The following is a 17,818-nucleotide window of genomic DNA, read 5'->3' on the forward strand; positions in this document are numbered from 1 at the left end:
TCAAGGAGAGACGAAAGTGCGCAGGATAGATGCTTCGGAAGACCGCTCCAAAGGAAGCTCGGGTGTATCTGAGCAGGAATTGAGAGTTGCTTGAGGGAAAGAAATAACTCCGGTCGCTCTTTTGATGGAACTCAAGCAACCTTTATAGATCAATGCATCAGGATATCAGGCAATGGGGCAGACTTGTGTTGGATAGGCGGATTAACGAGTGGATCACATCCATATGGCAATGTGGACCTAAGGCCCTGTTTGAATTGCAGCCGTTTTCTCGAAACTTTTGGAAAGGAAATCACCCCCTCTAAGGATGAATTTACCCCCTCTTACCGGTTATGGGCTGTGGTTGTGGCTTCACAACCCATAACCGCTACAACACGGTACAATCTCTCTCTCCACCACCATCACACACCCCTACTCTTAGGGGTGCAACTCGGGGGTTCAACCTGAAAAAAAATTGGGTCAGGTCAGGTTGAGTTCGGTCAGGTTCGGGCTCGGGTTGAGTTTTCCCAACCCGAGTTGAGTTCGGGTTGGGTTCAGGTTGAAGGCTTGGGCAATCCGACCCGAGTGAAACGCGGCAATTTTTATCAAATTTTTTTTTTGTAAGCTTAAAAACTCAGGTTGGGTCGCATCTTAAAGCTCACTTGTGCCTCAGAATTAGATGGATGTGTCTTAAATAACCATTGTCATAAAGGCTCCATTTCTCTCGTCGTACGTAAAAAAAGTTTATGTTCATTTTTTACAACACAGAACAAATTTGACGCGTCGAAAGAAATGGAGCCAAAAGAGAAAAAAAAAATCAGGGAGTCTGAGGAATGGAGCCTTTATGAAAATGGTCATGTGATTTATATATGGGATTGGAGGATTCAATTTCTAATGTAAAAATCAAACAGGAAATAGGCTTGACCTGAGAAACATGTGTTGCAGATAAATATGAAAAAATAATATATAAATGATCAATTCATGCCAACCCCAACTAGTTTGGGACAAAGGCTTCGTTGAGTTGAGTTGAGAAAGATCAATTCATCATCATCATCGTCTGCATAGACAAAAAAAGAGGGGGGGGGGGGGGGGGGGGGGGCACTTTCAAAAAATCCAATTCAATCTGAATCGAAACTCGGTATCAATCCCATCACATTCACTGGTCAATCCAGTCCTTAAACAGCAACATCATATAAAGAGGGACGTTCAGAGCTGCAATGATCATGAGCAATCGAAACATCCGGATCAGCCTTTGAATCACCATCCTTGCTCGTGATTTATTATTAATTTGCACTACTCTTCTGGTATCATCTGAATTTATCTCTACGGCAAAAGACACCTCTGTCTCTTGAGCAGAATGCTTCTTTGCTGATGGCCGCACCACAGCATTGCCCCTGTCATAAAATATAATCCTACTATTGATCTCTGACAGTAAATAATAACTAAACACTAAAGAGCAAATGTATACACTCACCTTCCTGTTAATCCCAAATCACCTGATGAGCTTGTAAGTGGAACCTTCTTTACAGCTTTCTTGACAAGATGCATTGATCCCTCCGCATCCCAAATCATTTCGTAATCACAGTTGTCATCTTCAACCTTCTCTTTAGATCCAGCAGCGTTAATGTTGCTTCTTATTGCTCTTTCAATGAACTCCATAAAACGATCATAGTGATGCCGACAACCCAAACCATTTGTTGGCCAAAAAAGGAGCAGAAGAAGGGTGACTCCGAATAGGGACAGATACCTATTGTTTTTTTAAAGACAAAAACATAACTCAGTGAGAAGATTGGGCCAACAAGTAGTGGCTTGGAACAAGTATTTAATACCAGATGTATATGTGTGTTTGCAGAGGAAGAAAACATAGTTGAGTCGATACTGCATCTTCTTTTAGACCGGTGGCGTTTGAAGATTCCCCAACAGATAACAGCATGAATGATGGATGCAAGTTGCCCTGTTGCCAGCTCAAGGTCCCTACGGTGTGCTGTATAAGGTGCATAATTATTAGATGTACAACGCTGACAAATAAAAAGAAAACTATAATGTGTATACCTCTTTTACTAGCCCAAAAGCTGTTTGGTGTGTCACACTACATTGATCATGATCATGAGCTGACAAGACAAGTATCTGCGGCGAGTATCAATTATGGTTTAACTACAGGCTTTTTTTCAACAAACAGTAATTTGAAATTTCAAACACAGGAATAATTCTATTTCCCTACAAAGTCAAGATACTTCTCCGAAAGCAAGTATCGAGAGAGGAAGATGGAATAGAGAACATACAGGTCTGATCAAGTCCAGCAAATGAGCTGATGTTTCCTCAGTAAGATAATTCTGATACCTATATTCACATAATAATAGCAGGTAAACTGTCCACCAGGTCACAGTTGTAGCAGAACAACAGAAATTAGTGTATTCCAAAGTGTGTGTGCGCGCGCACATGTGTGTGCATCTCCCTCCCTCTCTGTGGGTGTGGAAGGGGGTGCGTGGGTGGGTTATGTGTGTCAACAGACAGTCCAATGAGAAAGTACTCCTAAGCAACACCTGAAATAGTAACCACCAGTAATAAATATTACCAGCAGTTTGAAAATATCATTATACTATTGCATTCTAATAAAAAGAGAAAACTCAACTCAATAAAGCCTTTGTCCCAAACTAGTTGGGGTCGGCTAAATGAATCCTTTAGAAAATTTCCATGAAGAAGGTGAAAGGAATCTACCAGGCTCTAATCCTGGCTCTAGTTGGGTTCTTTTACGTGGATCATTTTCTTCCATTCTATCCTATCCAAGGTCATGTTCTCTGTTATGTTCCAAGCTATCTAAAAAGAGAAAACCCAAAAAAAAACAATATTTTCCAAAATAAAAAATCGCAACTACATGCTTTTTCTAATAATATCGCAAAAATATCATGTTTTCTCCATGATATTACCTCATATTCCCATTTTAGATTAGTTTAAAGAGCATAACCTAAAGTCCTCATGCACAAGGGCTTCTGCCACAATATTTTTGTGAAATTAACTCATTTTTTTTTTACTTTTTTGGCTAAATTTTTTTTTTTAAAGTATAACTCAACCACTCTCGAGGGCTTTATAGTACCAGATTATTTTCTTTTCTTTTTTTCTTTATTGTCTTCTTTCCTTCAGTCTCAAATCAGTTCATGCCATAAAAAACAATTCAAGTATTCACAACCCTTTTTTCCGTTTTGTTTTCTTCTATTTTCTCTTTTCTTGTTTGAAGTGTTTTCTTTCTTTTCTTCTTTTTTCTCGAACCAGTTCACAGACTGCACAACCTTTTTTTTCTATTTTTTGGTTTCCTTTTTCTGTTCTGTTTTCCTTCTTTTATTCTCGAATCAATTCGTGCATGGCACTGTTTTTTTTTTCTTTTCTTTTTTTAATTTCAGGTTTTTTTCCCCTTCTTTTAACGAGTTCGTGACACCTTCTTTCCCTTTTCACCTTCTTTTAACCAGTTCATGACACTTTTTTCTCGAACCAGGTTAGGGTTTATTGTTCTGCTTACATTTTGATTTCCATTTGTTTAGGGAATTAGGGTTTAATCTAGTTCCCAAAAATCTGAATTAGGAGAATAAAAGTTTAATCTGCTCTCATTTTAGTTTGTATTTGTTTAGGGAATTAGTATTTAAACTACTACGCTAAAAATATGAATTAAGATTTTTTGATGAGATGTTTGACTGGATTGGGTCATCGCCTATAGTTTTTCAGTATGTTAGACGATCTGCCAACTCTGTGGCCGATAGTCTCCTGAGGGATGGAGTTTCTAAAGAGGCATTAGCGTTATTTGATGCCCTTCCTCCCTATTTATATGTTTTTAGGGGAGCTAGTGGCTTTTCTTTTTTGTTCATCTTTTGTAACATGACCATCTCCGTCTCCTTTTATTTTAATAAATTTTTGGCTATCATCCAAAACAAATATGAATTAAGGTTTAATTTACTGTGTTGGCTTGATGCATGAGTAACTGTGTAGAATTTTACTGTTTAAATCGTTTTAGTTTCAATTTTTGAATTAGTTAACTTGCATTTGCAATGCTTATGAATTCATAAAAAATTATGAATGTGTAATATTATTTTTCCTCTTAATTTCTTTCACTTTTATTATCTTTCCACATATAATTGATAATTTTTCTCTTTGCTAAAATATATTTTTTCAATATATAATGGTTTGTGAGCAACTGCTCAAATAAGCTTATTTGAGCAGCTGCTCACAAACCATATATCCCATATACCATAACCATAATCCTAACTATAACCTATAGAATGAATGGGTTGGGTGACGCAAACAACTATGGGAGATGGTGTATTTAGAGGGGTGCTCAGGCTGAGCGATACCTCAGAAACATTTTACCTATATATATATATATATATATATATATATATATATATATAAATGTTTTTCTTCACGATACCTCAGATAAGTTATCTGGGCAAGAGCTCAAAAAAACATATGGGCCCACATTGTTTGGATGGTCCAAAGATAGATAGAGTGTGCACAAAAAATCTGGTCCACAGGATTATCCTCACCCTTCGATTTGTGGAGGTTAAAGTGGATGGGTATAAACCTCCACAAATCTGTCAATTTTTAACCTTAAAAAATCGAAGGGTTAGGATGATCCTATGGAGCTGATTTTTTGGGCACACCCTATCTATGTAAGGGTCTATCAAATGAATGCTTTGGATCATCCAAACAATGTGGGCCCACATGATTTTTTGAGCTCTTGCTCAGATAACTTATCTGAGGTATCGCTCAGAAAACGTTTCCCCATATATATATATATATATATATAGAGAGAGAGAGAGAGAATAGTGTTCCTGCGCAGCTGCTCAGATAGCTTATCTGAGCAGCTGCTTCAAAAACTCATGTGGCCCACATTTCTGGGTGATCTAAAGCATTCATTTGAAAGGCCCTTCCATTGATAGGGTGTGTACCAAAAATCAGGCCTATAGGATCATCCTAACCCAATCAAAGGTGGAGGGGAAAATGGACAGACATTGTTTCTGACCATTTTTTCCCTCCACAAATGGCAGGGTTAGGATGATCCTAAATGGCTCATTTTTGGTACACACCCTATTCATGGAAGGGCCTTCCAAATGAAAGCTTTGGATCACCCCAAAAATGTGGGGCCACATGAGTTTTTGAAGCAGCTGCTCAGATAAGCTGCGCAGGAACACTTTTCTCATATATGATATATATATATATATATATAGGGAAAAGTATTTCTGAGCTAGAACTCACAAACATGGTGTGTGTGCGCGTGCGTTTGGGGGGGGGGGGGGGGGGCACATTGTTTGGATGATCCAGGGCATTCATTTGATAGGTCCTCATACAGATAGGGTGTGCCCAAAAAATCAGCTCCATGGGATCATCTTAACCCTACGATTTGTAGAGGCAAAAAATGGACAGATTTGTGAAGGTTTATACACGTCCATTTTTACCTCCACAAATCGTAGGGTTGGGATGCTCCAATGGAGCTGATATTTTGGGCACACCTTATTTGTATGAGGGCCTATCAAATGAATGCTTTGGATCATCCAAACAATGTGCATCCAAGGTAAAAGGGAGTCCACTCAAAGGGGTCCACGATGGCACGGGAGTTTTGAAACTACGGTCCACATGGTAAAACTTGAAACATACTGTCCCTTAGGCTCGTTAGACTCGATCAATAGCATAGTGTTGGCAAAATATATTTTTATGTGTTCTTCCTTTTACTTCTTGTACAGGGGTAAGCTATCTGACCTTTTGCCACTGGAGGAGGTGTAAGCTTAAAAACGAGAATAAAACCTATCTTTTGAGGAGATTGGAAACCTAAACATATGCATATGGAAAATAATGAATGGACAAAACATCTAAAACTAGCATAGGATCCCAGATCTGAATCCAACCTCAGCAATCCAGCATGTACTAGCACGGTCTCTTCTCTATTCTAGCAAGCAGCAAGTTTATAATATTAAATTAAAAAAATGCGCATGAGGTTGAGAGAACGAAGGCAAGAGAAGAGAGCAAGAATCAGGGAAATGTAGCGGAAATCCTACCAGAACATCAGAAACACTAAGATTGTTGTCACCAACAGAAGGTCTTCATCATGAAGCCTTTATCCTGGTTGTGGCAGGCAAAAGAGGACACTAGTGATGCTACATAAAATACCTTTTAGGTCCATCACACAATGTTGAAGTTGGGCTTTGAAGGAACTGTACCTATGGTCACACATTCAGAGCTGGCTTCCTTGCTGAATTACATAGAATTTCTGGGATTTTCCTAGGTTTCAAAAGCTAAAACATAAAGTAGGATATCACCTAGAGCTAGGGCAATTGATGAGGGAAAGGATAAAAAGAGACCTTCAATGGAAGAGAGGGCCTTTATTTATAGAGGTTGGGGTAGCTTGGCATGGTGCAGTATTTTCCTAAATGTTGGTTAGGTTGGTAACATGTGTCCTTTAATAGGTGGCTTCAATCTAGGGTATGTAGCAATTTGGATACAAAAATAGGAGAGGCTAAGGTTATTAGAATTCAACAAAGAGGCTAATTTGGGAAAGATACTCCTCCCCAAAGAAATAATAGCAACCACTACATATAGTATCAGTGTAAACATATTGTTCCTCTTTTGATGAATTTTATAAGATATCTGGGATTTCCAAAGGTTTCAAAAGCTACTGTTTAAAGTAGGATATGTCCTAGAACTAGGGCTATTAAGTACGACACAGAACTAGGGCCGTTAATGACAACAAGGACAAAAAGAGCCCTTCTAAGGAAGAGAGGGCCTTTATTTATAGAGGTTGGGGTGGCTTGGTTTAGTGCAGTATTTTCCTAAAGGTTAGTTAGGTTGGTAACATGCATCCTTTAATAGGTAGTTTAGATTTAGGGTAAGATTCGGAGGATTCAACAAAGAGGCTCGTTGGGGTACTCCTAGCCAATGAATAATAACAACCACTAGATATAGTATGAGAAGAACAATATTGTTTTCCTTGTCTTTTTACGTAGTTGTTTCAATCAATAGCATAGTGTTGATTTGTTCTTTTTATTTTTTCAACACGAGTAAGCCGGCGGACCTTTTGCCATGGAGGATCTAAGCTGAAAAGAGAGAATAAAACTTGAGTTACCACTGATCTTTTGAGGAGATTTGAAACCTAAGTATATGCATACGCAAAACAATGACATGACACAAGAAGGCCTAACACTCGCTTACGACCTACAGAATCTGGGTCTCAATTACAGGATGCTAAGCACAAATCCCACCATGGCAGGACAATTTATTCTCTATCCTAGCAACTTCATCAAATGAAAAGAAAAAGAAAATACAAATGCAAGCTTGAGATGAAGGAAAGACGAGTAGGAAAATATAATAGAGGAGGCTCTACCAGAACTCCGGGAATATAGAGATTGTCGCCACCAACGAAGGGTCCTCAAAGGTGTTGTTTTAGGCAAGAGAATAAAGTAGGTGAAGCCACTTTAAATGCCTACTTGGTCCATAACTCAAAGCCCAAGTCGAGCTTCAATGGAACTATACCTACTCTCTAACATTCTAATCTTGTTTTTGCTCGTTCCCTATTCTTTGTTCCCTCCTTCGTAGTGTCTAATATTTTGCTTAAGCTTGCAAGGATTTGGGGATTCCTTAAGAACATATTATTACAAGGCAGTGTGTATCTCGATGTCTCTACATGTTAATTGGAAGTCACAACCAGATTCAAAATGCAAAATACCTGACAGTGGTATACTCACTTCATGTTCAGAGAAATCAATATAGAAAGCAATAGCACCAAAGTTCCATTGAACTAGTCAGTACATATGAGAGAGAGCTTTCTCATGAACAATGCGAATCCAGGTGACTTACATTATTCCTTCATCTGCTCGAGTCCGAGAAACCCTCTGGAGGTGAAGGAACAAACACATTAGAGACATTTAATTACTGCAAGAATTAAATGCATGTAACATCAGAGCCCGCTACTAAGTTTGAGACAATGGACTATTAATTACTTAAAAAATTATTAAAGACAAACACAGTATACCTGGTTGATAATGGGAGAAGAACGATATGGACCACAGGGAGTTCCATTGGGCCGGTAAAGTGGGATATGTGTCAATAACACTCTTGGATTTAACAAAGCATCTAAATAATATTAAACAGACTGATAAGAATTACCATTAAAAACACAGACTGATGAGAATTATACATGGCAAACAGCCAACTTTCATCGTATATGTGCAGAAAGGATCAATATCACATACCCGTTGATGCATTTTTGACAAAATTCCAGGCTTCGGAAGTCAGAGTTCTTTGGGAGGGCCCTGCACAGTCAATATCCATTTCCTTTACTTTATGCAATCATGCATGGAGCAAGTATAAGCAAATATGCATTCATTTTTAAACAGAAGCAGATGGCTTAGTGCACTATCTATTTAACTATCTCCATGTTTTAAACATACTATACTCAGGTGGAAACATATTTTTCAAAAAAAATAAAAATAAATAAATAAATAAAGGATCAATTACTGTTGTATGCTGGAGAGTTGAAAAAATGACGAGAAAATGTTGAGTTTTGAAAAAACACTAACAAATGCTACTTTATTAAAAGAAATGTTGCTAGGGACGAAAATACCCCCCTTTCTTACTTTAATCTTTCTCTTCTCTTCTTGGTTTTATCATTTTACTCTTTTACTTGCAGGTTTTACACTCTTTCATTTTTAGGTTTTACTCCGACGCATTTTGTGTGAAACGACGAGATTTTCCGGCGATAGAAGCCTTCTTCTCCGGCGAAAAATCTCATTTCTCTGGCAGCAGATACTCCTTTGTCCTGAGGGATTCTGAGGATCAACAACTATGCCTTTCTTGAAAGCCAAGAGCACCGATCTATCAGTGTTTATATTGTCATGTGAGTAGAGGAATAAAATAGAATGGGAAGATGAGAAGGAGAAATTGGATTATGGCCGTGTTGAGAAACCCCATTTGATAATTTTTTGTTGTGTTACTGTGGCTAATGGAAAACTCCACTACCTCTCTTAACTTCTAAACTTGTAAAAGAGATGCTATGGCAAAGTCATATGTTCATCATTTTCGTGCTATCCAATGGACATCAACTGATTAGTTATTTTCAGAGATCTCCCCCTCTTCTTCTCAACGCAAAAACAGGTACTCGAAGCCATAACAGGATATTCGAAGCCAAAATTTATTTGGTCGAAGCCAAAAATTACTTGGTCGAAGTGAAAAATGTTTTCCTGTAACATTCGCCGTTGTGTTTTTCGCTTCGACTAAAGTTTTTTAGGCTTCGAATAACTGGTTTTTTTGCTTCGACTAACATGTTTTTGGTTGCGACTAAAACTTTTAAATTCCAGTAACATTTGGAACTTTCTTTGTCTTTAACTAATATATTTTAGCTTCGAGAAATATTTGTTGGCTTCGACTATCATTTTTTTTTTTTGCTTCGACTATCATTTTTTGGATTCGACTATCATTTTTGGCTTGGAGTAACTTTTTGTTGGCTTCAACTAGCATTTTTTGGGCTTCGACTATCATTTTTGCCAAACTTACATTTTGCTTCGAGTACCATTTTGGCTTCCACTACCCTTTTGCCTAATGAAAGCTCTTTGGGCAACTGATTTTGGCTACAACCACTAAAAAAGGGAAAATACTTACAAAGATAATGGGATTTTAGATATTTGGAGGAAGAATAAGAAAATGAGAAAGGGGCGTCTCTAGAGAACTCCTTCTAACCTCTCAAGACAAATGAGCATATGCCGGAGAAATGAAGATGTTTCGCCGGAGAAGAAGGCTTCTATCGCCGGAAAGATAAAGTGTAAAAACAAATAAGAGAAAGATAAAGTAAGGTTAGGGGTATTTTCGTCTTAAAAAGTTCTTTTTTAATAAAGTAGCATTTGTTAGTATTTTTTCAAAACTCAACATTTTTTCGTCATTTTTTCAACTCTCCAGCATGCAACAGTAATTGATCCATAAATAAATAATAATCGGATGGGAACACCTCCTCATTAAAAATGGGAATCTCAAATTTAACCAGAGAGCTACAATGTTCCATCAGAAGTGGCTGCTTTCACGAGTTTACAATAAGATCCAAACATGTTAGAGAAAACTGTCACGCCAGGATTAGTAGAGCAAACAAACCTAAACAACTAAAATCTGCAGCTCCAGATTGTAACAAGGGTAAATATGAGGATACTAAATTGCTTCATAAAACTTCTTCTTACATACCTATATTTGTATAATTATAAATTTCCTACATATTGATCATATAATAGTTTTTTAGCCTTCTGGCATCCTGGCTATTCCCATTCACATCTGTGATCTAAGATCCCTGCTCGAAAAGAACATGGGTTATGGAAGGGAGAGTTACAAAAAACAAATATCCTTGATGGAAAAAAAGGAGGAGGAAAATAAGTTCTGCTACGGACAGTCGCACCCCAAGATCTTTTTTCTCCTTATCCCACATGCCCACGGTGATCGAGGCTGTTGATCTGGTTATGACCATGATACTTTGTGTGCTTATAGATCCATGCTGGTTTGGCCAACAGTACCGATCATCACAGACATGTGTCATGCTTACGGCGAGGCCATGAACAAAAATGGTAGAAGGGTTGCAAGTGTCAGTAGCAATGGACTTCGAGGATAATAAATCAGAGAATGACATGGTGGAGATCACCATGGCTGGTGAATCTTATTATCAGTCAATCAAGATAAACTACGCTTTTGACTTGTTAGAAGATGGTCAGTCCAGCAAGATCCACTTCCATCACCGTCTGAACAACCATAACCCACAGTATGGGTGTTTCAACTTTCAAACAGGATCATTTCCTGATAAAGAACAACTGCGACCTCTTACATAGCAAAAAATGAAAAAGAATAAAAATGAATCTCCTAAAGAACTAGATTTTTGGGTTTTTTAGTACAATCAATTCAATAAGGTTAGTATAGACTGGTTTGGCATGGATAACGGCAAGAGTTCTAAAAATTGGACTGAAGGAATACAACAAATGAAGATATTCCATAGTTTGAAGCATACGGAATCTTTAATAATAATACTTGATAAATAAAGGTCCCAGAACACACACACACGCAGATATATTTGTGTGTGTGTGTGTGTAGTGTATCCTATGTGTCCATGTCAACATTTCGCATGAAACTTCATCCTACGCACTTAGCACCATTTTCTTGTCCCCAACAAAGAGACCATAAACATGAAGCTTCCTAGATGCAATAAATATATCGAAAGGGATAAGGAAGAAAAAACTGACAAGAGTAAACAAGAGAGCTAAAACTAAACATTTTACTGCAATTCAAAAATTCCTGCTTGTATTGCAATCTGGAGGTCGCAAGTTAAAACCAGCTTATTACCACTTCAACCCCCACCATGTCAACTCATAATGATAGTCACAAATAGTTGTCCCGGAAATTTCTCGGGAAGGTTGTATATCAGGATATTTTAATTATTTTTTTTTGTTATTGTTCAGTTTATATTGAGGAAAATTTGGAAAAAAAAGATTTAAAATATATAAAAATATAAACTCTATGAATAAAATTAGGAGTTTAGGATAACAAATAATATCTTGAATTTATCGAGATATTTTTGTGAAATTTTTTGCAGTAAAAATAAAATACGAAGGCATCTCAATGATTTTTTAGAAACTTGGGAAATACTCAGGATTTTGTCATTTGATCCAAAAATCGCAAAAATGTCGCGATATTTTCAAAAACATCGAAGATGTTAGTGACGTTGCTCACAATGCCCAGGGTAAAGAAAAAAAGAGAGAAAGTAGTATCTCATATAATGTGTCCATAAATTCAGAAACATGGCAGGAAGTTTCAAACTTTCAATGTTTACCATCAAGAGTTTGGGCATCAACAACAATGAACTCCACCTTCCCAACAGTAAAGCGATAATTCCTCATTCCAAATTCTTTTTCATAGCGGCTAATCACCTGTATGATAAGAAATAAATTTCACTTGTGCGATAATAAAGTCCCCAAACCAATAAGGACAGTGTGAACGAACAATTTCATAGGACAGAAGTCCTCAGATGTTCAGCCGTAAAAGGATTTCTCTGAATGTTCTCCCAAACTATCATCACTGGAAAACAATTCAGTTGTACAAACCTTTTTTGGAAAACTAAATTACTGGTTTGAGCATATGAGTGATGAACTCCTAGAATAGAGGCAAAGCAATAAACAACAAAAAAGGGAATAATTTTTTAGAACAAAAATCTAGAGGTGGGGTAAACCTAAAACACTCAATAAGATGATGTTGTACTCGACTATAAACACTTGGAAAGATTTGGGAGCCAAAATTTTTGGGCAACTTAAAATCTGTCATGTATGAACCAGACAATACCAAGAAAACCTCCCTAAAATCTGTACAAAAACAAATTCTGAATGTTCCAATGGGTCACTATCAGCGTACCGTTGGATGAAGAGAATGAAATCCTGCATAGCCAATGTCATGGTTTCCAGCAAGGTAGTATACTTTTATATGTGAAGTTCCTCCTCGTTGGTTCATGTCAAAGATGTGTTTAAAGCGGCTCAAAGATTGTTGCCACCTATTCCAATACCAATAGAAGACAATCAGGGAGGCAGAACGAAACAAAAACTTCTTGATAACAAAGTTTGTGGAATTCTATACGAGGGATGCCGCTTTCTGATACTAGACAAGAAATTTGTGTATTTGAAGGATTTCGAAGTGGAGTACATCAGTTAAACAAGCATTCACATGAAGAACCAGTGAAGCAATTTTTTAATCAAATGACATCAGATCTGATATTTCTTTGACTGGCTTGAATAATTATAATGACTATAGGTGTTAAACTAAATACCCAGAGCAACTGTAAATACAACTAGGGTTTATTAGTATTATGAAGTAAATGCAAAGAAACAAATAACTCTCTACTCTAGTACTCAAACTAAGGTGTTTGGAGCAAGGAAAACTTGCTGGTAAGCAGAAGGTGCTGATCTTCAGACATTCGTTCATCATTATAACTGCAACTTGTCCATTGCTTTTCACATGTCTATGGTGGATTCTTTCCCTCAAACAGAATGATAATCTATCAAATTTTGTTTTAATGGGGAAAAAGAATTAAGCAGCATGCGCAAACTACTCTAACAATCACAGTAAAAGACTTTTTCTTCTTCACATGTCTCCTATTTTCCACTTCTCAATTGACTTGGTAAAAATATGCAAGGCTAGTTGATGCAGATCTAGGGACCCAAGATCTGAAAAAAGAAAAGGAGAAAAAAAAAGGAAAAGGGAGAATGAAGAAATAGGAAAAGAACAATATAAACCAGCTGTAAAAGGGGGTCCAAATTGGGGCAAAGACCTGCAATTAAAATGGAGAATGAAGAAGGAACTTGGTTTCAAAAACTGCAGAAAAGCTTCCTGAAACATACATGATACCCACTTACTCAGATACAGATACAGGCACAGGCACAGACACAAGACATGTACAAATTATATATAATAAAACTTAACTATATTTAATTTTGAAGACAAAATAACTAATAAATTTGAAATAGCATCTATATGAATCACACACTCAAAAGTATGATCCAAATATGCAACATTAGCAAGCAAAAAGCATGACAGTTAATTTGAAAAGTGACGTATAATTGAAACATGAAGCTATTTTGACCAACAGAAGTATTCATCAATTGTCCGGTATGGGTATCAGTGTCGTATTGAGTTGGTCTACAAATGTATTAAGGTATCATAAATAGTTGAAATTATATGGTGTCCAGGCATACATGCCAGTATCAGGGGCATCCACCCTTGATATTTGATCCAAGGATCAAGAGGATAAAAGTCAAGGATCCTCTTGTTCCTTGGATCAGATATCAAGGGTGGCTGCTCGTGAATCCCCCGTTCTTGGTCTCTTTGGAGTGTCTTGGGTGATTGTGTGCCATGTTATACTACGCTTTCAAGACATTGCATCATTTTATCGACGATTTATTTACAACTTTAATTTTGTGATAGCACATATTACGAAGTGCTTAAAGCATTGTGTATTCCACTTAACTCCTAAGGCCGACAGGAGCTTCAATCTCAACAAGACCAAAATGATGAGTGCTCCAATTCTAGCGCTTCTGGACTTTAATAAAGACTTTGAGGTTGAATGTGACGCCTCTACAGTAGGAATAGGAGATGTCCTTAGTCAATAAGGGCATCTTGTGACGGATGTGTTAGGTCAGAGGACGTGCTTAATTGGGACCATGAGACCAATGATCGTCTATTTTGATTCCCTTACGAACCAATATCTGGTAGACACATTCTTCGGCCCTGTTGGACTGTTGTGTCAGTTGATGGGCACTGACCCGAGATCATTGTATGATTTGAACAATTTCTGAATGTCTCATCTGATTTGGATGGGTAACACTGACTTTAATTGAAAATCTAAACACTTTATGCTCCAAAAATTTCTCCAAGGAACCCGCAAACCCTAAGTTTGCACCAGCTTCTTTGGAGATTTACTGATATCGCTGTGGAAATCTTGGAGACCGTGGAAGGGCATGAAATTGAGTTGAAGCACGTTTTTTATTCCACCAATGGTGAGGCAGATGGCTTGGTCTATTGTGGTGTTTCTAGAGGCGCTCTTGGGTGTTTGATCATCTTCACTCTGGAGGATGATTGTATTTGTGTCCTCTCTGTTCGTTTTTTTTTTAATGATGGAAATTTTGGTAAGTAAAAGAAAAAGAAGATACAAGCACCTTCGCGAGATGGTCTGAGGAAGGATAGAGAGGAAATAGAAAAAGAAAAATAAACAATTGCTCTTGCCACCCCTCTTACGGAGGGAGGAAATTAAAAAAAAAAAACTCTAGGCCTTCTGATACTGAATAGCTTGCCAAGAGTCAAGACTAAACTTTTAACAACATTAGTTTGTTGACTCGTTCATTTGTCTATGGATGTAGACCTCATGTAAAGTGGAAACTCATCATATAAAGTGATTATCTTTCGAACACCACAACGCATCACCCTTTCTTTGAAATAAAAATCGGCAACATCTGAGGCATCCAATGGTTATTTTAGGTAAGGAAGTGTGACGTCTTTGAAATCTATAAACAAGAATGAAAATGGAACTCAGAACTTGTTGAGCTCATCAAAGACCTGACACAAAGTCCACGCTAACATCCTCTCACGATGCTACAGGTATAGAAAAATGGTAAAGAATTGTCCTTATATCTTCATATAACTCCTGCAGCACCTCGAACTCGATAACATTGGTTGACACATAGCCTAGCATCATGGATCTACTGCCCACCCCATCAAGTACCTTATTATGATTACCTGCCTTATGTCATATGAATTATTGCAAATATCTCATCATCGCATGTCTACAGTTAGTATATGTCCTTGAACAACTCGTGAAGGTCAGTCATGATCAGATACCTGAGCAGTTTTCAGGAATTTGAAAAAGGCCAAGGGCATGGGGAATAGAGCGTGGAGTGGTCACTAGTACGCACTTAGACTAGTAAATTCTATACCGTTACTGAAGAAAGAGATGAACCAAATGTAGCTGTTCTGTTAACATGCATATCAGAGAAATGTTGAGGAAATTGATCGTTTGGAAAAAGAAACAGCAATGCAAACTTTGAGGAAAAAAAATAAGTTACACAGGTTAGCCCAAGTCACCTGAGTTTCAAACATGAGGACGGTCTAGTTAGAAAAAGAAAGACCATAGTCATATTCTAATACAGGAATCATTGAATAACTAGAACCATTTTCTAAAGTAAAAAAATACAGCTATCACTTACTCTTCATCTGACAAGAAAGGCCCGCCATCAAAGTGATCGCCCAAAAACAGAATTACGTCAGGTTTGAATGGCAAAATAGATGCATGAAAAGATCTTCGCATGTACAAATCTGCATAGAACTGTATAGCCTCCAGAGCAAGTGATTTTGGAGGAAGGCCAAGGGATGTCCTGTCCATAAGCTGCTCCAAATGAAATTTGAACGTAGAATAAGAGAAAAATAGAGGGTTTCCATGAGCTGCAAGGAATATTCATGCAAGTGACATCATCTTTAGGGTTCAAAACTAGTACGAGAATGGCATCTCCGGTTTTTGCAGTAAAAGGCAACTCAAAGGTTCTATTATGGAAATTTCCATGCTTAGAAAATCCTCAAATAAATTGGATGTGAGATTCCAAAGATGCTGTCACTAGACTTATAATTTTGCTGCACCGCTCAAGAACCAGTTATCTCATTTTTTAATGGTAACCAATTTTATCTCAAGAAAATATGACTGAGATGGTCGATACAAAGCAAAACGAAAACCATAGCGGACTAAAACGAAATACAAACAAAAAAGGAAAAGAAATCAAAGTGGAAACAAATCAAACAACGGCAACGCTTCCATAGAAACGCCTTCTCTAGCAGGATTATCAGCCACCTCATCGGTGGATTGCCGGGATATGTTGAAAGAAAAAAGAAGAAGATCCCACCCAATCTTGCATTTCATCAAAAAACCAATCGAATCTCCAATGGTGCTTTTGTGAACCATTGAACCATCGGATGACATTTAGGGAATCCCTTTCTACCACCGTGTTATCAGACGATCCTCTATGTACCAATTTTAATCCTTGGTGCCTAGCAAGTGCAAGAATGACCTTACCAAAAGATTACAAGACCAAAGGTCGAGACAAAAGTAAGTGACCTGTGGATCAGCAAGAACAGCAACCTTCACTCGATCATTACTATATGGTATACCGCTTGTTGTCTGCAGTAAATCCAAAATTAGGTTAGTAGTATACATAAACATTGTTTATGAAATAGTGAATCTCCCTTGCATCACAAAGCAAACCGGAAGCAAAGAAAAACTAAGAAATTTAGATGGCGCAATAGGGAAAGAGTTTTGAGCAATTGGACAATATTATGAAACAGAACATAAGGGAAGATATTATGACTCATGTGAAACATAAAAGGAATATAGTTTGAATATAGCAAGTGAAGCAAAACTTGTAACAACCAAGAAGAGTGGACATGCAAGTCATGATTTGTTACTCCAGTTAGTAGCATCTGACCATAGGGAGAACCATAGGGGGGGAAAAATCTGTGTGATGGCAAAGAAAATACCGGCAAATGTCAGTTGAATACTTCAGATAGGGTAGTTAGTCACGTCTTGATATGAGAGGCGTTAGTTCAAGACAAGGGGCAGATACATAGATAGATGAAGGAGGAGAAAGGGGGGCAGATACATAGATAGATGGATGAAGAAAAAGAAGAATGATTAAGGATTACCGGAGAGGAGTGGTGAGGTTGAGGCCAAGAGCATGTCCATAAAGGCAGCCAAAAGGAAACCATCTCACCGTAGAGGAGACTGATGGACCAAATACAGCAGAGGAAGAGGGTGAGCTTTGAGAGGCTCTGCATCGCCAATAATCCCCAATCTCCCACTCTTCCACTGCACAATTATGTTTTTTGGGTGAAATACTGGGAGTCGGAAAATTAGGGCTGTCCACGGATTGGGTCGATTCGGATTCGGGATCCTACTCCTGGGTTTCGTGTCTTTGTTACCGATCCACTTCAAATCGGACCCTCCACCAGTTGATCCTACTAGGGCTAGGCCCTGTTTGTTTTGAATTTTGATAAGTGATTTTGGAGATTTTACACGGTGTAAGCCCTTATAGTCCCTTATTTTTCAAGAACTACCGTACGGACCACTCTTAGGATAATCCAAACCGTCCATGTGATGGGCTATTGGGCCATCACGTTAGTAGGTTGGGCCAAAAAAATCATTTTCACAGGGTGATCCTAGTCCTCCAATCTATAAAGGTTTCCATAATATGCAGTTCATCTATAGATCAGTAGGCTAGGATCATCCTATAGAAATGATTTTTTATAGATCAGTAGG

The 17,818-nt window shown here is 37.8% G+C and overlaps 1 protein-coding gene across 1 annotated transcript; it reads right to left on the bottom strand.

Moving 5' to 3' along the window:
- Positions 1–913: 913 nt before the first annotated feature.
- On the bottom strand, positions 914–17,554 carry LOC143881573 (Calcineurin-like metallo-phosphoesterase superfamily protein). The gene is made up of 13 exons (XM_077384719.1): positions 17,206–17,554; positions 16,622–16,684; positions 15,723–15,901; positions 12,385–12,520; positions 11,810–11,906; positions 8,208–8,267; positions 7,988–8,088; positions 7,813–7,847; positions 2,259–2,316; positions 2,029–2,103; positions 1,806–1,960; positions 1,451–1,723; positions 914–1,370 (listed from the first exon to the last, which is right to left on the bottom strand). The coding sequence occupies exons 1-13, from the start codon at positions 17,335–17,337 to the stop codon at positions 1,133–1,135; spliced, it is 1,602 nt and encodes a 533-aa protein (XP_077240834.1). The 5' UTR covers positions 17,338–17,554; the 3' UTR covers positions 914–1,132.
- Positions 17,555–17,818: the final 264 nt, after the last annotated feature.

Source organism: Tasmannia lanceolata, unplaced genomic scaffold (assembly GCF_043159265.1).
Source record: "Tasmannia lanceolata isolate RefF3 unplaced genomic scaffold, GAP_Taslan_0.1 ptg000007l, whole genome shotgun sequence".
Lineage (NCBI taxonomy): Eukaryota > Viridiplantae > Streptophyta > Magnoliopsida > Canellales > Winteraceae > Tasmannia > Tasmannia lanceolata.